This window comes from Acanthochromis polyacanthus, chromosome 23 (genome assembly GCF_021347895.1).
Source record: "Acanthochromis polyacanthus isolate Apoly-LR-REF ecotype Palm Island chromosome 23, KAUST_Apoly_ChrSc, whole genome shotgun sequence".
Classification (NCBI taxonomy): Eukaryota; Metazoa; Chordata; class Actinopteri; family Pomacentridae; genus Acanthochromis; species Acanthochromis polyacanthus.
This window is the reverse complement of record NC_067135.1, coordinates 10044772-10068894: the sequence shown is the minus strand read 5'-3', so window position 1 is coordinate 10068894 and position 24123 is coordinate 10044772. Positions and strand designations below refer to the sequence as shown.

Sequence of the window (24123 nt, the reverse complement as noted above, 5' to 3'; positions counted from 1 at the left end):
AATGAGGTTCAAAAAGGGTTCACTGGTTTGCTACAATCAGCTGGGAACATTTCAAAAGAGCAGATTTACACAAGAAAACTGGAAACTGTCACACAGACAGAGAAAGAGAAGCCTTATTAATTACAAGAAAATCCTTTGCACAGTCAACAAAGCAGTTTGGCTGAGAAAAGGTCAAGAATACTCTCCAGGATGTAGGCATACATGTTTCTTTGTTTCCATGATCAAGAGAAGGCTTCGTGACCACAGCTTTAGAGGATTCAGCACAAGATGTAAACCACTCATTAACCACAAAATACAGAAAAGAAGGGTCAGAGTTCACAAAAAAAGCTCCAAATACTTCAAAATGCTGAAAAGAGTGTAAGAATAGGTGTGGCAAACAGACAGATGAGCATTTATTGATGATGTCACTGCAGGCAGAAGTGTAAGTCTGAAAACAACCATAGCTTGCATCGTACACATGAAAACAGAAAAATGGAACTACTGCCCGAAGCCCACAAACAAAAAAAGTCACATTTTACTAAGTAACTGAGAGCATTATTATGTCACTCCATGTTATCCTGAGCTTGTGCATCAGAAATTTCCCTCACAAAACAGCAAACACATTCAAAATTTAGCATGCAAAAACTGTCACCCTATTTTTCATTTGTGTTGTGAGCAATGGAAGTGGATGCACTGTGGAATTGGTTTAAAGGATAATTCCAGCTTGTTTTAAAAAACTGGATCTTGAGATTCAGCTAAAATCACTTGTTTACAACTCGTTTTTTTTTTTTTTTTTTAAATCCCCTTTCTGTCTTGTCTGACTTTAGCCTTAGCTGTGTTTCTAGATTTTAGTGATTACTGATGAGTACACAGTATTATAACCAACAGGAATGATGGACAAACCTGTCAAAATATGGGTAATGTAATGAGCAATTAACAGAAGTTTATTGCTGGCTGATGCTCACTGTCTCTTTAAGAGAAACTGTGACTTGCCTCACTGGTGTCGCAGGTGATTTTAATGGGGAAAAAAAAGCTAAAGGAATATAAACAACCCTGCTGTCTGGGAATAAAATGATGGAATACACACATTCAAGACAAAAGGGTTCATTTGAACCAAGCCCTGCATTTCCATAAAACCTTGCAAGGATAATGCAATAGCCCATTACAGAAGCCATTACCCATAGCAAAGGGGGCTGCTGCCCAGCTACATCAGCAACACAACACTGAATCAGCTCTTTTATTTTCTTGAACGTTCTCCACCATATTATTAAGCGGAGTTCACTAATTGCCTTTACTCCTCAAGTTTAATGGAAATGCTCAGGGTTATAGGAGCTGAGTGAAGCATTCTATATGGTAAATGTTTTGGAAAACACTCACTTATGCCTACCGGTACATGTAATCATTGCTATGGGTTGTAATTGTATCTATGTGGGAACAGACCCATTTTAATGCCATTTTGCATAATATAAAGGTCATGATGAGATGAAAATGTGGGCTGAATTCAGAGAAAAACAATGTCTTGTTGCTTCTTGAAAAGATTTTCAATTTAGAGAGGAACCTTTTTTATGTCAGTTAGTTATGATTGCTTTTGCTGTGCAGTACTCCTGTATATGTGCTATGGAAGCAGCGATGACAATAACTGACAACCAAATAATTACCATTTACAATTTAATCAATTAAAAATAACCACAAGATGAAGGTGATGCAGTTTCACTGTCAGAAAATGTACTGCAGGTTAGCTTTAGTACCTGGTTGCCCCACCACAGGGAGCCTCTTACCGTTTGATGAGGTGGAGTTACAGGTGTGTTTGATGACCGCCAGCCATGGTCACATAAATCAAGCACACCTCCCTGCTGTCTAACTTATAACTGTCCATTATGTTGATGAACTCTGCACCATCAAGTTGTGAAAAAGGTATCTGCAGATGTCCGGCTTAGCTAGCTACTTGAGCTGAATGCTAATACAAAGCCAGGATTTTCAAATGCAGAAATACAGACTCAGATTACATGTTTCCAAAGACAATCAAACTTAAGTGACCTAGTGTTTCAGGGCTGTTCTGAGTATAAATACACCTAAGAGGGGCAGTAAATACTGACAGATTTCTTGGACTGATAAAGTTGTTGCAACAGTATTGGTGCTGCTGTTTCCAGCTGCTGGACTAATGTTAACTATGGTGAACAAGTTGCTTCATCATACAGATCAAGTATGAGGATTATTTTGAAATCAAACTGTTGGCATGAGCTGTATTTATTTATTTATTTATTTATTTATTGTGGAAGACTGCAGTGACTTTGCTGTGAAATTCTGCAGCAAACATTAAGCGTCAGCGGTTTAAAATTGTTTGACAAATTGATTTCTCTTTTTCATGCGGTCGACTGTCATTCAGGAAATTGTTTGCACTCCTAAATCTACGTGATCTGCTGCTATTAGGCTGAGATATCTAGAGTTCGACTCATTCTGTCACGGATATGAATTACGTGTGGATGCGACAACTCTTCAAGAGGGTTAGCAATTATGCTCTGAATTTGTCTTCTGTTTATCCTCTATTTCTATTTTTATCTTGACAAAATTTCATAAAATCTTTCAAAACTAATACAGATAGGATTTCTAGGATTTCTGTGCTTTATTGAATTGTTGCCTCATCCCAGCCCACCCCTCATAAAACTCTAAAAGCACACACACAAACACACACACATACACCCAACACTTGCAGCCACTGCAGAACCCTGTAAAAAGCACAGTCACAGGTTGGAGCCATAAACCCCAGCGCTCATTATTCTCTGTTGCAATAGCAGGAAATGAGCAGCTACTTTCTCTGCCATCTTTCCTTCCCAGCGCACATGTCATGGTGGTCACAACTCCAGTAGCGCCATGTTACCAGGTCAGCTGGTAGCCACAGCAAGGCGAGACACAAAGAGCGGTGTGCATCTTGGCCGGCTGTCTCCCTGCTGCCCTCAAACACACACACACATTTCCTCTTCCCAATTTCTCACACACCGACCGTGACCTTGTCCTCCAAAGTGGCAGCTAAAATTAGCAGAATGCATGAGGGAAACCGCCCTGTGGATTAAACAAACTGCAATGCAGTATTTAAGGATGGAAGATGCAGGCTCACAGTGGCGAAGCTACAGTATGCATCGGTATATCTTAGATCTTCTTTCATACGTACTCTTTCTGAAACACGAGAGCTGCATAATGGTATCTTTGCGGAAACAGTTGTTGTTCACTTATTTACTTAAGCTGAACCTGAAATCGATACAACCACCTCTTGAACCATGGCCGAGCAATCTGATAAGGGGGAGAACATACAGACCACAAGAAAGCAAAGATCAGATTTACTGAAAGAAAGTGTCTGTATATAACCTTGCACTGTGAGAAGCTTTTTTTTTTCCTACTCTGACTGAGGCGTCCTATACACCTACAATGCAGGTGGTTTAGTCAAATTACCACTTTCAGTGGCTTCGGTTGCAAAGGCTAATTGAAAGGTCACTCAAGATAATGAAAAAAAAAAAAAAAACGACTGCGATACCCACATACCAATCTTGCTGATACAATTATCTGTCGATCACAGCATTTGTTCATTATTATGCTTCAATTAAATACCAGTACTTCTATGCAATTATTACATAAATAAGGGTTCAGCACTTTTTCCCCATTGGTAATTGACAAAAGCTCATGGGAGAAGGCAACTCAGCAGAATGAAAATGAATTTTTCCTGGTCTCTCTCACACTTGTTAATGGACTGTGGCATTCTGGCCGATGTAGCATCCAGTTTTGCATTTTAAAAAATAACATCTAACATGAGAAAAGTATAAAAGTCAACACACAAACTGCAGAGAGAAATCTGTATGTATCGACAGCAGAGCAAAACATAATCACAAACCTACACACACACACACACACACATCTCTAGAGACACATATCAAACCTTTTACCACTCCCCTGCCCTCTGTGGGTGTGTGTAGTTTTCTCAGTCAAAGTGTTGGAATGCCTCCATAAATTATTCAACCGCAGCGCCTGCTATCTGAAGATAACACAGGGTCTTTATCGGTCAGCGTGTTGCAGAGACACTGTGCTGGTGACTATACAAGCACCTGGAGGGATTTGGGGCACGTTCTGGGTAAGGATGCGTGTCACTGTGGCAGTCAAGCTTACAAAAGAATATAGCCCCGATCTGCTGGTTTACGTTGTAAGGTCACTTTCATTTTCTCGGGGGATACTCTTGATTTTCGGCTCATCAAACAAAGGGCAATTTGACTGGGACTGCAGAAACAATGCAGGTCTAATAGGATAGGTAGCTGCCATTTATTCTTGTTGGAAATGTTTAACACGGCGACATTTCCTCAGAAATAAACTCAGAGTGTCCCAAAATGCACAGTTTTAAGCACATAGTATCAATTCAACAATGAAACTGCTTTTTGCTTCCCCATATTGCTTTAAATTGAATGAAAATCATTTAATCTGCATTAAACTATGAATAAATATCTATCTACAAATGCATGAAGCAAAGCAGTTGGAGCTGAAATAAAAATCAACCAAGCAACTGTTTAAATCCATTTTTTGTAACAAAACACACACAAAATGTACCATTCCCACTCAGAACAGTACAGCTCAGACTACACAAAGATTAAATCTGTTAACTACAACTCTATAGGAAACCAATACAGGTATTTTTCATTATTTTCTCATATTTTTTTTTTTTTAAAAAGTGCACTGGAGGAAAGGACTTCTTAATTGTCATATAATAGCTGACCTGCTACTATAGACAGTAATTAATGAGGAAAATAACTGGCAGATTCTGTAGTAGTTTCAGTATTTACAGCAAATTTATATGTAAATATATCAACCGAAAATTAGTGTGTGTCTTAAGCTGAATGTCTCAAATGTTCAATTTTAGGGATATTAAGATCAGTTCAACAATCAAACTTCTTTGCTTCCAAATATTGCCTCAAATTCAATAAAATCCCTTTATCTGCACTAACCTACGTATAAATAGCTATGTAAAAATGTATTTAAGAGACATGTGACAAAGCAGTTTGTTTCATAATTTTTTGCCATTTTTTCTAAAAAGTGCACTGGAGGAAAAGAATTCTTCACAGTCTTTTCTGAGCTGCTACTTCAGACAATCAGGAAAATAACCAGCAGATTATTTAGCAGTTTTAGCATTAAAAGCAAATTTACATGTAAATATTTCAACCTAAACTCTGTCTGTGTGTTCAGCTGAATATTCCAAAATGCTCAAGTTAAAGCACAGAAATGTAAGTTTTACAATCAAACTGCTTTTTGACTCGCAATATTGCTTCAAACAAAAATAAATTAATCTATACTCAACTATGCATAAATGTCTGCAAATATACACTGACAGTCATTAAAAACTTTGAGACCATATTTTTCAACATAACTTTTATTTTGAAGCCTGAAACTGGATTTTCTTCATATGAATCATTTGTTTAGCATATTGGCATACAGAAACAAAAATCTAAAGTTTCAAGAATGATTTCAAAATAAAGAATTTCACAAAAGAAAACGGCACCTGCCAAACACAAAGTCACAACAGTCAATACCGAGTATGGCCTCCATTTGCTTCGATGCAGGCAGCAATCTGTCGGCGCATGCTTTGGACCAGGCTTCTGATTGTGGGTTGGGAACAGCCCATACGCCTGGCTACATCATCAGTAAATCCACAATGAATAATTACAACCCCCCTACAAGTAGAATTCTGCGTACATTTCTACCTCAAAGTTTCTATTGACTGTCAGTATATTTAGGACACAGCAGTGAGAGCTGAAAGTAAACTTAACCAATCATTTTTTTCTTCTCATTTTCTTAATTATAGGTATTTTCTGGTTTTGAAGTCTTCTATGATAATAAAGTGCCTATCTACAAGTTCTTGAGTGCAGCTCAGACTACAGAAATCTCAAGTTAGCTAGTTAAATGATATTCTAAAAGAAATTTGACATTTTATGAAAAGTGCACTCGAGGAAAATTGCAAAAGTACATAAACAGCAGGGGCAGCCTCAGCATGCAAATGCAACAAGCTGTAGATTTTAATATGCACAGTATATGCACACACATCCAGGCACTAAATGGCATGTAGAACAGAGAAAAGTCCTTGCTGATCTAAAAATGTGGCTTAATCATGAAAATACCAGCAGATGACTTTGTAGTTCTCACATAAAAAGCAGATCTGAACTACCTAAACTTGGTCTGTGTGTTTTCAGTCAATAATACCCGACATATCTGCCCCCATTAGACTGAAGCAAAATCAATTCATATCAGCATCTCACTCTAACTTCACGTGATATATTACACTATAATCGGTCAAATGGTCTACTAAGACACTCTTTTACCCAATTAGCATAAAACGAATGCATAAACCAGACAAAGGCATCTGTGTACTGCATTCAGATCTTCTGTGAGCTGCTCTGAACAACTGAACACCATTTTCACTGCACTGCCACTTGGTGTCAGCCTTGCACACGGCATGGATCCAACAACTACCACACAGCAGGCACATTCTTTCCACGATTAACAAGGGTAGTTGACGACGCACTGAAAAAGACCAACCAGTGATTGCTTGAATGAATGCAGATAAGCCTATTGACAGTCACTGCACACTGCTGCTATTCTTCTAATCTATTTTTAGGTCTACCCTAATTATCAAGATGGACCCCCGGGCTGGCATATGCCACATGTCTGTATGCTTTGCATGTCAAGTTCTCCCATTGGAATGAAGGATATGTTTAGTATTGTGTTATATTAAGTGTTGGCAGTACCCTGTAGGCTATGGACGTTTGGAGAAACTCAATCCCAGAATAAGCTTTTGAGCCTACCCCCACTGGGGCGAGAAGAAAGACAGACGGACCCTCCAGTTGGCCACTCATGCCAGGCCTGCCTCCACATATGGCCTGTATGATGTTCAGCGCTGACACCATTTCATCAAGGAGTCCTTGGAAGAAAGTCATCCTGCTAGACATATGGCTGATCCTCGAATGCTGGTATGATTTAATTTTTGTTTAGATTTTATGAGGCATCTCATAGTGGAGAGTAATGCTGGAGTGAAATGTGACAAAGTTCACAAGCTAAAAATTAACTCCAAATTGCAGCTGGATTCAGAGATGTACAGCGATAAACACCATTGATAACTACTCTACCTAGGTCAGACTTAAAGCCCCAGGGTATCTTATGTCAAAGAGAAACAAAGCAGAAAAAGATGACAAGTAAAGGAAGCGCTCAACCTAATTACAGGATGTGAATACCAAATTGCCAAGTGAGTGCAGCATAGTGGAAAACAGCAAATAGCAGGATCCATACCTTAATAAGAAAATACAGCTAATTAAATTGTCTTAATGCATAAGATTAAAACAGAAAAGGTCAAAATTCATGTCATCAGTTTGTCTTGCTGATTATCATACACATGGTTCACTCTTAATAAGAGGTCTGTCACACTTTGGAGAAGTCATCAGCTGACCATAGAGCAGCAGTGAGCCATTGTGTATACAGATGCTTTAATGTTGTGAAACAGTTTGCAACATAAAAAAAAGAGTAAACAGACCTTTAAATCATTATTTCAGACACTGTACGCCAAGAAACATTCACATATTAGCAGACTACCAGTTGTTTAACTGAGTGAGATTCATTCGCTGTCAGAACATGAACAAAGAACATTAATAAGCAGAGAAAATTAAATTTAATGAGGAAAAACAAAACATTTTTTCAGGGGCTTCAACTCTGAAATATTTTATTATTTAGGAAAGAGTTGCTCCATTCATACAAAACAAAAGAACACTACAAAAAAAGAAATTACCATGGTGACCAGTGTCTTTTTTTGAGGTAATGCAGTTCATCCTCAGTGTGACCTTGGCACAAACAAAGAAAGATACGTTTTCAAGCCGAGGCCAAGTGTTACCACCCAGTTGGCACCGGCAGTTTGGCACTCTATCCAAAGAAGTCAAATCGAGTGAATGTGTGGCATAAACAAGCCTGTGGGTGGAAACGTAAACATGAAAGACGGTCCATTTTGGCGATCGTAAACATCGTATGCTCCCCCATCCTGCCTGCTTAAGCCACAGCAACAGTGCCATGACCCACCTTCCACAAGTTTCCCCTCTTCTTCCCAATCAGTCACCCTACATCGCTGCCTTTCTCTCCCTCTCTGGGCCCTGCGTCCTCACCCCACCCTCTTTTCTTTCGACTTTTCTGTTCCTTCGTTCTTCTCTGGCCTGTGTCCCAAGGCAGATGGTCCATGCAAGCAGATGCTCCCCACCCAGCTCGTGCGGAGGAAAAACAAAGCCTGGATGCAAAGCAAACAAAATCTGCTGGAGGGTGCCCAGGAGACGAGCACACAAGTCCACAGTGCAATTAATCCTGGGCGTGACCATGGACCGTTGTCGTATCGACAGGTAGAGACGAAACAGGTGGTCAAAAAGAAAACTTAAAAAAAGGAAAATTTACCAACAACAAAGTCTACCTTTTTGATGATGGGGATAACACTCAACTCCACAGCAGTTGGTGCATCATTAAGACGGTCCAATGCGCCAGATCTGACTGCTTAATAAATCAAACTGTCCCAATGTGAATCTATTTACAGAGTGGATATAAAACTAGGCAAACAGATCCAAAATTTGGATGATCCTCACTTCCTCATGCTGACAGATTTATCCTTACGATGTAGAAAGGTAGCATGAGTAAAATCACAAATTACTTCAGCAATGTTCATAATTTATAAAGCAAAAAGCATCTAAACGTGCTTCTAACAACATGACTTCAAGCAGCAGTCTCTTGCTAAAAATATCCCATCTTAAAAACAATACGTGCTCCAATTCTAAGTTTCATTAATTCATCTTTAAATAGGTGTATTAGCATAATCCCCACTTCTTACTTTGAAATCACCAGGCACAATATAATTTGGTCTAATAACAAATCAAACGACGCATCTTTTGCAGAAACAAAGACAGAAGAACTTCCTTTTGTGATCCTGTACGGCACACTGTCAAACCTTTCCTCTGAACAGCTGAATCACAGCGCTCTGCCATCTGACAGATTTGGAGCAGTCCCTCTTCTGACTGTACCTTTGCTTCACTGTGATCTCAGGACCCCTGACTGCTGAGAAAACACTCAAACACAGACACGGCATGTGGTCACTTCTCAGTTCCATATGAGCTCAAAGCTGTTCTCCAAGAACATACAATGTAGACTATAGTTCCTTCCTTGCCACTGTAAAAACAAACTCAAGCACTAAACATAATTATCACACACACAAAAATAAGTCTCTGCAATTAATCTTAAATAGTAGTTTTATATTTTAAGCTCATTTATAGACCTCGCCTGGGTAGTAACTGGTGTTTGTAATGATTTGTTTTTTCCTGTTAAATATGGTGACTTAACTGTAAATCTAAAGCTTGCACACTGAGATCTTGACTATGTGATAACATGAATAAATCCTGCAAATGGGTTATTGCACTTGGTTGCATCAAAACATAACCCCAAACACACAACTCATTGGCTCAAACATTAAAATCCTGACTCAGTGCTAATGTCCTACATATTGATTACTTCAGAGAAGCCTGTTTCTTGGTCCAGCTTATTAAGTCAAGCACAAGCGGATCTGAATTGCGAATGACCATCCTAAATCTCAACTTTACGTTTGAATTCGTCCCAAGTGACCGAAATCGCTTTGGTTGTCTGTTGACTGAAAGCAGTCTGCAAATTTATGACTTCATAAACTAGTTTTCTTAGAAAATATTAAGTATGTAGCAGGGTAACCATAGGCCTAAGTAATTAGAGTAAATGAAGCATTGACTCAGCTATGAGGTAATGCCGTATGGTAGCATTTCTACTGTTAATGTTTTACTACTTAATGTTGTTTGGCATTGCCCAAGGTCCAGTATGAGGCTTAATTAAACATAATTCATAAAAACACAAAGGAAATGAGGCCATTCATCACCAAAAAGCCCACAATGGGCAACTTTTCCCAACTATATAAGTGCAAAAGATGGAGCTAGCCTTGGTGCTGAAAGTACCTCAGTCGGAACAATAAACCTTACGGGGGTGCGTTTCATATATCGCCTTTCTGAAACTCGGGGATTCTGTACAAAAGGAGAGAAATGTCTAGGGGAGCCACAGGCAGGCACCGACAGACGTTGTAATGGTGATCTGAGAGAGCTCCAAGGCATTGATGCAAAGAATCACTGTAACAAGGAGGCAGCTCTTGGGAGGATCAACTCATGCCTGGGTGGCTTTAGCATTTTTATGGGTGATTGTTACATTTTAACATTTCCCGAGGGACGGAGCATGATGCGGTAGTCTGATGGAGGGAATAGCAGTGGGGGCTTTAGAGAGAGAAAGAAAATGGTGACGAGTTAAAGGGGGGAAAAGGCACCAGGGGGATCGACTCTGGTTTCCTCTCTACAAGAATCAGTGATAACTGAGCAATGCAAGCCAATAACAAACACTTGCATGTCTCAAGTCCTCTAGACTGACACTCTATAGTTTTAAAGAACGTTAAGACCCCAAATAATGAGAAATGTGGTCACAAGCAGCATTTGCAGCAAATCAGGGAGGCTGCGAGTCACTGGCTGCCTAAGGCAAACTGGAGCAATCCCAAAATTTCAGCTCCAAATCCAAGTCAATAGACATCCATGTTTTAAATGAAGCTGCCTATGACTTCTAACTATAACTGAGCTACAACTGAGAAATGAAAGAACTCTCTGATGCCTTTACTTTCAGCAACATGATGCTCACTGTGCCCACATCCATGCCCTGGATCATTCATGCATTTCTCAAAGTCTGTAGGTCCTAATTAGTCTGCGCGAGCAGTTGCATAACTAGTTTTTTCCTTCACGCAGTTTGTGGTATTGGAAATACCCAAACCTGCAATATAAAATACTCACTGAAGAAGATCTCTCAACAGCTTAAATCTGTTTAAAATCCTTAAGGTATGACTCATTTCTTTAACAAATGGATAATGAGAAGTCAATTAGGTGTGCAAACAAACATTAACCTGAGCCAGGAATGATGAGCAGTTAACTGCTCTTCTGGCTCTCTGAGAGGCAGTGAGGAGCCTGAGGGGAAACCTATGGACTATAACAGTGATCATTATTCTGGATGCCAGCCAAGCGCTGTGGAGGAGGGAGCTCAGAAGCTGAATATATTATGGTCTCTTTTTTTTTTTTTTTTTTTTTTTTAAACAGATGCCCCTGTGTCTATACATTCAAATCTCATTATCACAGGCATGTTCAGGAGTTTTGCACAGTGGGGTTAGGCTACAGTGGGAAATAAACATGAATAAAACTACCTTTTTTACTACATATGTTTTGACTTTATAGCAGGAAATGACACGTGTGTTCCAATTAGGACAGGTGCTGCTTTTGTGCAGCTAATTGGAGGTGAACAACCATCAGTGTTATTCATTCCACCGGTTATCAGTCACAACCTGCTGGTAAAATAATGACACACAAATGGCAATAAAAGAAAATATATTGCTGCTGTGAGAGGTCAAAAGTTCAGACTTGACTGTAAATTTACCTCAACATGCAAAACAAAGTGCTAAAAACACGCAAACTAAACTTAAGCATGAGAAGAAAAACTAGTTAATTAGCTTAAGTCACAACCTGCTGGTAAAATGAATACACAGACAATGCAATTCAAGAAAATATACTGATGTTAAGGTTGAATTAAAAGTATTACACAGAAATGGCAAAGAAGAAAATGTATTGGTTCTCAGGTAATTTTGACAAATATGGCCAATACTTTTCTTTCAAGAGAAGGCAAAAGACCAGACATGACTTCAAAGTTACCTCGTAATGCAAAATAAAGCGATAAAAAAACATGCAAGCTTAAACTTCAGCAGAAGAAGAAAAGATAGCTAATTAGTTCAAAACTTTAAAGTGTCAATTTAATGTTGCCTTTAAAACAAATAATAAAAACGACATATAATTATGTAGCTTGCACAAAATGTCGACTAAATTGTTTGCCTCGGCCATAATTTGTGTATTTTAGCGTATCATTAAGAAACCTGTTAAACACGTTAAGTTTAGCTTCGAAGTTGGGGTTTTTGTCGACATGAGTTTGTTTTTACCAAGCCGAACTAAAGAGTCCAACTGTAATTACAGAAACATGAAGTTTGGCGGTAACAGGCTGACGGTTTCGAAAGGCAAAATTAAATTGTGACTAAATTGCGCAGGTGTTTTATCTAATGTCTGCTCCATGCGAACCAACACAAAATCACCGTATTATCCGTGAACGCTCCACAACATGCCACCACTGTCCTACCAGATGAAGAAACAGCGGCGTCCACTCGGGCAGAAATGGTTTCCACTCTCTTTGCATCCATCGTTATATCCGAAGATGGACTTTTTCCTCTTATTCTGAAGTGCAAAGAGCTTCGTTTTCAGTCACAGGAGCTTCGTCTTCCACTGCTACTACTACTTGCTGCTCGCCCAAGTCCCAAGTTTCGCCGCGTGTGTGACAGACTGGCAGCGCTGGAAGGCTGCTCGTTCACGCTGCTCTGTGGGCGGGAGCGCGCATAGGTGGGCGGTAAGTGATGGCATGTGAGAGAGCTCTGTGGATGTAAATGATGTAAATGTGAAAGAAAAAAAAACACCAAATTTAATGTTGTTTCCTTTGTTTATTGCAAATTGCATAAATCAATCAATCAGAATGTATTCGTATAGCATTTTAATACAAATCGAATGTAACAGGAAGTGATTTACAGGAAAAAATAAATAAATAAACAACCCCACCACCCTCTACCAGTCCACCCATAAACATTATGTTATGAATGAAGACCTCAATAACAACAGGGACTGAGGGAATGCTGCCATAAATGAATGGAATGAGGCAACAGCATTGCAAAATTGCACCATAATAAAATATTTTTAAAAAGTGATACAAGACAGACGATTCAGTCTGTTACTGTCTGCGTAGAACTGGCTACCAAAAAAGGACAAAGACAAACTACAAAGAACAGTCAGGAATACAGAGGAAATCACTGGAGCCGACCTGCCTTATATCTAGAATTTAGACATGTCCAGGTAACATAACTGCAGATCCATCACACCCTGGACATAACCTGTTCCAATTCCTCCCCTCTGGTCGGCACTGAACGCTAAAGCCAGACACAAGAACAGTTTATTCCCACAGGCCATCAGTTTGATTAACATTTAAATCTGACAGGAAACAACTCATTCTGAATCCCAACACTGAACCACTGTATATACTGTATATCACATGCCTGTTTACATGTCATCCCAGAAACGCTGCTCTGTGTTCCATTGCGTCCACCTACTTTGTGTAAATAAGGTGTCAATAACTGCATTTGCACTAAACTTTTGTTCACTGTTGTTTTGCATTGAAACGCTGGTTCCTTTTAAACATGTCTTTGACACATACCTATAGTTGTACATAGCAGTTAAACACTGATTTTCCTTCTATAATTTGTTCATTTTTATTTAAATGTACGTGTCTTTTTTTCATCTAAGTACTTCGAGAGTAAAGGGTGAATTTCCATCTATGTGTTCACATACTTAAGAAAAGGCTGCCTCACTCTTGGCTTTTCTTCTGACTTTCGGTATAATTAAAAGGCCACCAGCAGAAGATCTGAAGGTTCCAGAAGGTTCACGGGATAAAAGTTGACTCGATAAACAGATTTGACCGAGACCATTAGGAGCTATATTAACCCATAAACGGATCTTAAAATCAGTTCTTAAACAGACAGCCAGTGCAGAGACTTCTAAAATCGGCACTATGTCTCCTTCTGGTTATATTCAACATGCATGCAGCAGAGTTCTGAAGCAGCTAGAGTGGAAATACATATTCTTCTTAGGCAGACCAGGCAGCAGAACATTATAGTCTTGCACAGTCAAAGTCATTAGTGAAACGTAGCTAAAATAAATTCTAAGATGAACAGAGAGCCAACGGACAGAAGGCAGGATTGGGGTGATGTGATGCCAAAACTTAGGTGCTGCTGAGTGACTTGATCACTGGTACAGTGATGGAATTACAATAATCAAGCCTCTAAAAATTAGGTGTCTAAATGCCTTTTTCCAGGTCGGAGTGTAAGAGAATTGGTTCAGTAGTGGTCCCAACTTTGTGGGAGCAGTTTGGAGAAAGTTCTTTTCTGTTTCAGTGCCCTCTTTCCTGCACCGATGTCCTGGCTTTCCAGTTTGGTTTAGAAGAACTTGGCAAGCATCCAACACATTTGGGATTACTTGGAATGCTGTCTCCGGGCCAGGCCTTATCTCCCAACATCAGCCCTCTTGTGGTTTAATGGGAGCCAATCCCTGCAGCCAGGATCCAAAACCTTGCATAAATCCTAACCCAGAAGAGTGGGGGAGAGATATGGTTTTGGAATGGCATGTTCAGAGATCACATTTGGCTTTAATGTTTAACGGTTTATTTGGTTTCTCAAAAGTGCACTCTGCACTCACCGTAATTAGCATTTCCATGCAGCGTCATGTACAGAATTTATGGTGTCTCTGCTACACTGTGGTGTATTTGGTATGCCACAGGCCATATTAAACTTTCAACTTCCCAAAGTGTGGTTCGGGGACCAGCAGAAGTCTTCAGCAATCTCTCCACTTTCCCAACTCGCCACAAACAGTTTAGACGGTTACATAATGCACCAGGCCAGAACACTTCGGGATGCTGCCTGATAAGTACAAACAGCACTTCATATACATTTAATGCACCTCATTTTTCTCTATCATGCACACAATCACATTGCAATAATTTATTAGTAATATTGAATGTCCAATAAGAAATCAAATGGAGATTTTCCACACATACCACATAATGAAACAAGTTCCTTACAGCTGAGAGTAAAGCCCATGATGAAAAGATAAGCCAGACTTCTCCTTCGCAAGTCAAGTCGGCTGTCAGCTATTCTGAAGATGAAAACATTTCCAATACATCTGTTTCACGACAGCAAAAACAGAACACTTACAAATGACTGCGTAACTGTCTTCCAAGAATACCACAAAGGAGAGAGTTTTCTGTCACACTGTAAAATACACATTCAGCTCAGTTAAACACAATAGGCAGCTTTAGACGAATCATGAAACAGGGAGACTTTTACTCTGCAGGTTTTTTGACAAATTGCTGACAGTTTTAATAAAACAGGAGCTCATAACAAAAAAGCTACTTTGATGCTTTCGTAGCTACTTTTAAACATGGCATAATGAATATTTTTAGATACGTTTATTTCTGGAATATACACCAATCATATGCAGATGATAAAACAGCAGAGTATGCACCTGGTGCTTATACCTGACGTTGATTTTAAAGACTAAAAAGAGGAGCTCTCTGAACTTTCAGGAGTGATTCATCCAGACAGGTATTCATCAAGGTGAAAGGTGCACAGTAAACTGCACTTTCCTTTCTGTTTGATGCATTGTCTCTATGGCCTATAAGCATATTTCTATCCAAAACATTTAATCATAAATCTGAAAACCTGCTTTGAGATGTAACCAGGCACTGAAATGAAAGATGGGCCTTAAAGGAGACCTACTGCACCTAAACAAATGCTGATAAACACTGAATCATGGTGTAACAATAGCACAAGTGGTAGAGTACTATAGTAGCCTAGCCATGCTACACCCATGTTTCTGACGGCACAAGGGTCTAGGAACGCTCGACAGGGAGGGAGGCGGGCTAAAAGGTTGTCTATCAAATCCCTCTGCAGCAATTGGGTAGGTATACAACCAATCAATGCAACGAATAGGCTGACGTAGTTCCGAGAGTACCGGCGGATTGTGGCTAAGTCCCATTAGCTTCCCAACCAGTGGAGCCAACTGGTATATTAAGGATTTGCCATATCCCGTCGGCATAAGTCCAAATACGTCTTTCTTCTCAATGAAACACTTCAGTGCCGTCCTTTGTTTATCTTTCAAGTTGAATTTTAGCTTCAAATCTTTAAGGGCTGTGGCCAAAGCCGAGTCGGAAGATAACTGTTTATTGTGCGCCGGTTGTTTCTGTCAGAATCGTCACGCCTCTGTCGTCACTTCGTTACGCCCGCCTTCTGACTCTACACTTCATGGTGATTGGTCCGGCCAGTTTTAGGAGCATCCAGCCTCGAGCCTTATGGAGGGTAACTAGACCCACCCTGGCAGAGAATTAAATTTGTTGCCGTGGGTTGTCTAGCGCGGCTAGGCTAGTACTATAGTGCACTGACTCAGGATTGTCAGTGTTACAGAGATACAACCATGTAAAGTTTCCATTTCACTTTCTGCCATAACCAGATTCTCTATTTTGCTTCAATATATCCAGAACCAAACATGATTACACTGAAAAGGTGATGTCCTCTCATATGTTTTGATGGTCTAAGGTCACAAAGACATCACATTATAAACGGTCCAGGTGAACAGTTAATGGTGAGTTTAGATATATGGAAATCACTGTATCTGAGAACCGAGAAAGACTTTGTTGTATCATGTCTGTGGAGCACGCTGTGAAGTTTTAAAAGCAGAATCCCTTTGTTCATTAACACCGACAATACAATGATTGCAAAGAATACAACCATAGCCAATGTGATTTTCTTAGCTTAAAAAGAAGATGGCACCCAGACCCTACAATTTATGCTGGAAAATATATATATTAGAGACAAATTTAAATTGTTTTTACTTTTGGGTATATTCTTCAACATCAAAGTTTAATGCTTTTGAAAAAAAAAGAGAATATCAGATATTTTGGCACATTTTACTTGGACCAGTATGCTAAGCAATTTCAAGGAATGGCAACATTTTGAAGAGCACGCAAATTCCCTTTGTGGAGCCAGGGGTGGATCCAGATTCATTTTAGTGGGGGGGCACAGTGGGGTACAACAGATTTTTTTTTTTTTTTTTTTTGGGGGGGGGGATAAGAAATTATATTCTGTACTTTTAGCAACTACTTCTTAGCTGTATACCAGAAACATCATAGGGTCTGTATGCTAATCACTGTAAATCTAAATGAGTACTACCCAATACACAGTGAACAACAACAAACTGTATCTGTGTCTTTGATCTGTGGTAATATAATCCGAAATGTTCTGTGCAGGAATGTAAATTTTAAAATACAAAAAAAATATAGTAAGTAGCACTCTATACATTTAATAGTAAACCTGAGAACAATAATAAACAGTAACAATATTCCTTATTCTTAAATCAAATACAGTAAAATACAATAAGCAACACTTTATACATTTAACAGTAAACCTGAGAACAATAATAAACAGTAACAATATTCCTTATTCTTAAGTCATTTAATAGTGCACAGCTCAGCAAACATCATAGTGTTCTACATAGAAATTACAAAAAGCTGCTCTCAATAATCTTTCCCAGTGAGCAGATGTTCTTGTGTTGCAGGTACATGGAACAGATGTGGCCATCGAATGTTCCTTTAAGGTGGATGTGTGAGGACCTTGTAGGTGGAATACTTCCTGATAACATAATAACGTTTGAGATTTATGCTGCTGTTATTTGTTCAGTCCAGACTGAATGACAGAAATCCACAACTGTAATTTTTATTATTAAATGTCAAAACAATCCATGTGACTCTAAAAACTCAACAGCTTTACAAACTCTAAGATTAAACTCTCCACAAGGATCCAAAATAAGTTGGACTTCTACATGAGAGCTTTAATTATTCTTCATCTACTTCCTGAAAAGTTTGGTCAATAAAAAAGACAAAAACTTTTATTTTCAGCTGACCTAAAGACAGACTTTGTGATTTTTCTGCTCACATGTTGTGTTGTTGTAATCTTACTCTTTCAAATAAATACCCTCCTTACCTTCTGGAAACCAGTGTTTGTCTTGTTTTTGTGTTGCTCCTCGGCGACCCCAGATAGCTGTGTTGTAATGTTTTTTGAGCAACACACCATACTATGAGGTTTTTACAATCAGGGTTCTACTTTGGAACCAGTTTGACATGTTCAGGTGTTCTTTGTGTGAAAACTCAGAGATTTCCGGTATCAGAAGATGGTTTTCAACTTTCTCTGTTAACTTTCTGCTTCAACTTTAAACTAAATTTACTTCACTAAGCCAGCCCTCTGAACTTCCAGTAAGCTGTGTTCCTATTGGCTGTCCAGGTGGCTGCTTGGTGTCATCAGGAACACCTGAGCAGCTCAGTGTCTTCCTGCTTTATTTCACTGCAGTCAAACATTTCCTCTGCTTCTCTTCACTGAACCAGGTTTAGCTCCGTTGCTGTAGTTTGTTCTTTAGGTGTTGACTTGGAGCTTCCAGCACTAAAATCGTCTTTAATGTGTTTCAGGGGTTTGTACTGGATAGTTGTCTTGGTAAATGTGGTCCTTTAGCCACAGTTAGCACATGGTGCTAATGTGTGCAGTGATTAGTGGATTTGGTGCAGCTGAGTTGTGTCATTATCTTGGCTGTAGTGAGTCTTTAGAGGCTTTTGGTCAGACACATTCTGTACTCTTGTTTGTGAACCAATGTTGGTTGTCCAGAAGGTAAGAGTTCCTGTCCTGATTCTCTGTTTAAAGAGCTTCTCTGGTAGGCTGCAGGAGACTTTAGCATTTGGGTTGTGCTAGTTTGGTTTTTGTACGGTTTCATTTGGATGATTATCTTGAGGCCCCTCCATGTGGTTTAGTGAGGTTTTCTGTAACAGTTCTACAAAACAACCTGCAGCAGAAGAGACTTTGAGAATTTTTAAGAAGTTCTGGAGACCAGACTTTAGAGCAGCACAAACATTTGTCAGCAGTTTGAGAAGGTGAGCTTCAGAGTAGAACTGAGAAGGAAACCTTCTTGACCTGTGTGGTGAGGTCCTGTACCAAGAGTTTGAGCAGATTGTGAAGAGTCTGTAGTTCTTTGGCCTGAAAGCACAAGAAGAGTTGACTCATTAAAGGAGAAAACAGGAGATATTGTTGGCTTTTCTGTCACTTTCCAGTTTCCTTAGACTGAACATCAAGTTTATATATTAAATGTTTTACCATGTGAGCCCAAGAAGACTTCCATACCCCCCCTCCCCTGGACACAACATATATTAGGATGTTAAATCTGTATTTTAAATATGTTTTTGAGTTTTATTCATAGTTTTTTCTTGTTGCTTGTTTAGTTTTATCTGTGTGAAAGATGCTAAACAAATAAAGTTGAATTGACTAACTCATAATTGTGACAACAGAAGTATTTTCATTGTGGTTTAAGGGTTTGTTTCATTTTTAAGGTTGGGGTTAAAGTCTTGAATGAAAAAAGATTAAATAAACTAAATTAAAAAGCAAAGGAAAAACATTTATTATAATGAAAATTTTAAAAAGAAAATTAAACATTAAATACAATGAAACTATATTAAACAGACAAAATATTTAGTTATATAATTAAACAGAAGATACAAAACATGTAATTATGAAATTAAACATTTTTTCAACAAAAATATGAAACACTAAAGCTGAAATATTTTAGATAAACATTTAAAAAATACAATTAAACAAGAATAATAAACATTTAAAACATTATGAAACATTTAATTAGACTATTAAACCTTTAAAAAGACAAAAACATTTAATTAAAAATTAAATGTTTAATTAGAAAATTAAATCTTAAAGACAAAACTTTAAATAGGAACTAAACAGAAAATACAATGACGCATTTAAAAAGAAAATTAAACATTAAGGTGGTAAAACATTTAGAAAGAACACTAAGAAAGATTTAATCTAAAAATTAAACATTGGGAAAGAAAAGGAAGTTTTTCAAACAACCCAATAAAACATTTGAAAAAAACAACAAACATTAAAAAGACAAAACATTTTAAAATCAAATCAGACATTAGAAAAGAATAAAAGGTGAGAAAAGAGCAAAACTTAACATTCAATAAGAATCAAACTAAAGACAAAACATTTGAAAAACACCAGTTAGACTTTAGAAGATCACTTTAAACAGAAAAGACAATAAAACGATCAAAAAGAGCAAAAACAGATAAAGGTCTTAAAGCGTTTTCCAGTCTTAAATGAAAACATCAAGTTGTTTCTTCAAACATTTTCTCTTTCTATGTTCTTGGTTTGATTGAGGACAGATTTACCAAGAGCTCATTTCAGAAGTAGTTGAAGGTATCGATCAAACTAATGTTACCTTCTGATCTCTACAAACTTTACTGTTCAGTGAAGAGAATCAAAGTTTGTTCAGGATTTCTAAAGAACCCACAGGTGAAGGTCTGAGAAGAACTCAGATGAATGATCTAAATGTGAAATCAAGACTCATGGTCACAAGTTTTAAGGCTTCTGTTAACCACAAAGTTCAAACTAACACAGAAGTCCTGAGAAACTTTTAAAACTTCAGTCCTCAGACTGTGTGAAGGTTCAAACTAACAGCCATCTACTCAGGAACTTCTTAAATTTCACTCCTCAGACTGTCTGAAGGTTCAAACTGACAGCCATCTACTAAGGAACTTAGAAAATTTCAGCTCTCAGACTGTCTAAAGGTTCAAACTAACAGTGAACTACTCAGGAACTTTGAAGATATCAGTCCTTGGACTGTCTGAAAGTTGAATCTAACAGAGATCTACAGTGGGACTTAGAAAATTTCAGCCCTCAGACTGTGTGAAAACTCAGGTCCTGAGGACTTGGGAGGGCTGGAGGCTTTGGAAAGTCTTTGAACTGAGGGTTCAACCCTCCAGCACAAAGGCTGAAGTCCAACCCCCTGAGAAAAACGGTCGAGTCGAGACTCAAGTTAAAAAAAAAAATCTCGAAGACGGCAAAAAATAGAAGATAAATGCGCAAAAAAAGGATAATTAGTATCTGAGCAAGTAGCTCAGGGGGATAAGAAGAGGGTTAAGAAGAGGGAGGTAGCAGGATCAAGTCCTACCATGAGGAGTTTTCTTTCTTTGTCGAAGTTTTTCAAAAAATTTAAGGAGGGCCTGGTCTCGAACCACCAACCTACAGTTCCATAGGTAAACCCTTAGCTTACTGAGCTACAGATTAGCTGAAAAAAACTGAATTCGTCGTCCCTTTGTCATCGTAGTTTCCAAATGACCACATGGGTGGAGCCAAGGTGGAGTCTGGGTGGAGAGTAGGAGGGGAGGTGGGTGGCGGCCTCCCCCCTCAACCCCCCCACCTCCCTCAACCGCCCCCCTCTACTCCCCCACTGCCCACCACACCTTCCCCCTTGAGTTTCTCGAAAATCCGAGTCTCGATGGGTTTCCCGAGTTTCTCGAGTTTCCACCAGGTTGGAGGCAGAACAAGTTGTCATGAAGAGGTGTTGAAGTCGGCTGAAGGATGGAGTAACTTTTAACAGTGACTGGAAGGAAGATGACTAGAAGAGCAGGGGCCTCATTTATAAAGCTTGCGTACGCACAAAACAGGGCTCGAAAGTGGCGTATGCAAAGGTTGTGATTTATAAAAACAAACTTGGCGTGAGAATGTGCGCACTGGTGCACCAACCTTGATTCTTGATGCTTCTTTACGCACAAAACAGGGCGTAAATCACAAACTTTGCGTAGAAAGTGGCGTACGCTGTGTTCGTTGTGATTTCTAAAAAAAACTTGGCGTGAGAATGTGCGCACCGGTGCGCCAACTTTGATGCTTGCTTAAGCACATTTTGGAGACAGAGGGAACGGCAGTGCCGGAGGATGAAGTGGCGAATTGAAACCAGATTGATCTCAAACCTTTATTGTTATCACATATTAGACTTGTAGAGCCTGATAATCATAAACCCTCATTGTTGTAGATGTTCCTATAGTGCGCCATTCGGCTGACGACTGTATTTGCAGAACTATGTTCATATATCAACAGGAGCGGATTGAACGTTATTTCATTCGGTCATTTGACCGAAGGGCCAGTATCTGGGGCCAGTGCGGTGATCTTTATTAAATAATTTTGTTTACTGATCACCCGGCGCCTGTATGGCTCATCCATTTGTAGGGGTGGTCTCCGACGCAGTGGCTCGGGTTTGATTCCTGTCTGCGGCACTTTTATGCATGTCTTCCCCCTACTCTTCTCCCCATTTCCTGTCACTCTTCACTGCAACTATCACAGTAAAAAGGCAAAAAAAAGTAAAGAATTTTGTTTATTTATCCATATGCGGCCGAATGGGATGAGCGTCCAACCATTAATCAGCCCTGTACAGGCACACATGCTTCACACCACAACTCCCGAGTGAAAATGAATTTCTCTATGTGAACCGAAAAAATGCACATTCAATCAGTGTGCAAATTATTTGTACATCGGACATGATCATAACAAATTTAGTGGCAGGGTGGCCTGGGTCAACACATGATTCATTCATCCTGACACACAGCAGTGAAGACTGCCGGCCGTGTGAGGTGGATCCACATGTGCAATCTTCCAGCTGGTGTGTGATTTATCAAGAAATTGCATGCAGCTGTGCTTACGCAAAGTTTTATAAATCAGGGGCGAGGGGCATACGCCCTTTTCGTATTATCGGCGTACGCAAACTTTAGTATGGATCCTACGCAATGTTTTATAAATGAGGCCCCAGGTCTTTAACCAGCATCCCTAAAATCCATGGAGTCGGCTCCAGAGAAATGAAGGGAGGTCAACTTTTATCAGCCTCCATCCAGATGTTGAACTTGACATCTTTACTTTGAGATTTTTAGCACCACAAACCTTTAGTATCACACTATATTATCATTTTTTAGGACTTTAATGGAATCGTGGGACTGCAGGATTTAAAACTTTTCCTTCTATTGGACCTCATGTTTATTAGTTTTAGTGGAGAAAGTTATTTTAACTGTCAATTAGTCTCTTGAAAACCAAATAATAAATTGTATTAGTCAAGAGGTATAAATTTTTTACTTTGTCATATTTTAAATATGACAAAAATATAAAAATAAAGCATCTTGAGACAATTTGACCTGTAATTGGCGTTACATAAATAAAATTGAATTTAAATTGTATGTATCTTGTAATGTTGGAGGAATTCAGCCATATGTTGGAAAACACATTTCTTTGTCCATTAATCTGTTGACTGTTTTATACAGTAATTTGTTTTATTGTTTTGGCTTATAAAATGTCAAACCCAAATATATTCAATTCACTGTCATAAAAACCACAAAGATTCACATCCATGATGCAGGAATCAGACACATTTTTTATCCTAGTTTAGTCAGAAAGATAGCTGATAATGTGTAAATTGTTGCAGCTTGTGAGCCACAGAAGGTTTTAATCTTTGGGGCTGAGTGTCAGACAACATTTAGAAACCAACTTCAACAAAACACTCGAAGATTTGAACATCATTAAAGAGAAATCCAACTTCTGCATGACAATGTCTAATTAAAGCACATTTATTTCCTATGTAAATGTGTGATATTCAGCCTCTGGAGCTTCTCTTCACATCGTCTTCCACCTGGACTGGTTTGGTCGGGAGCATGTGCAACAAACATCTGAAAAACTGCACTTTAACATCAATGAATGACACTGAAGTTTAATCTCTACATAAATGAGACTGAGTCTGGATGTGCTGCTCTGTCATTAACTCCTAAGTTTAGGGAAAGTTCAAACAAAAGAGGACAGATCAGATCAGACTTGACAATGAGCTGATTTTGAACAAACATCTCAGACTTTCTGAGCTTCAGCACCTCTAGCAAGATATTTTAACAACAAGCAACTCAAGAGTTTCAGAAGTTGTAGAGAGTTAGCTTTAGCTGAGCCAAAGAACATGTGGGACGCTAACCTAGCAAACATTTCAGACTTTTCTCTGTGAATTCTGAGAAATAATTTTCTATTTAATGACAGAGCTACACATCTGAACTCAGTCTCATTAAAACAGACTCTAATTCAGTGTCATCCATCAATATTAAAGTGCAGTTACCCAAAATGTTTGTTGCATGAGCTCCAACAGAACCTGTCCAGGTAGAAGGCCACTTTGACAAACAGGAAGTGGAAGATTCCAAGCAGATTTATAGAAGGGGGGACCGGACTGTACTAAATGTGGTCGAGTATAGACGAGTGTTTTGTGGGTTTTTAAGGCTGACAATGATTATTAGAGAGACATTTGGAGCAGATATTAATTTGCAGTAAATGAAAGTATTTAAAATCTTGGAGTTAAACTTAGAAGAACACAAACTAACAGAAAATTTTGTTCATACATTTTTGTTTTGTTTACAGATGTTAAGTTAAAGAAGTTTTATTCATGACATATAACCAATCAAATCACTCCAGAAGACAGAGTGACCACAGGTAGATAAAGGTTCAGAGCCAAA

The 24123-nt window shown here is 38.8% G+C and overlaps 1 protein-coding gene across 2 annotated transcripts in view; it reads right to left on the bottom strand.

Moving 5' to 3' along the window:
- Positions 1-12467, bottom strand: part of kcnip4a (potassium voltage-gated channel interacting protein 4a) — a 137491-nt gene extending 125024 nt beyond the window's left edge. Inside the window, exon 1 of one of the 2 annotated variants that reach the window (XM_051943885.1) lies at positions 12253-12467. In XM_051943885.1, coding sequence (XP_051799845.1) covers positions 12253-12313 — 61 coding nt within the window. In that variant the 5' untranslated portion in view covers positions 12314-12467. The remainder of the gene's footprint in view (positions 1-12252) is intronic. The other variant, XM_051943889.1, reaches the window with a different exon arrangement.
- Between the last annotated feature and the right edge of the window lie 11656 nt (positions 12468-24123).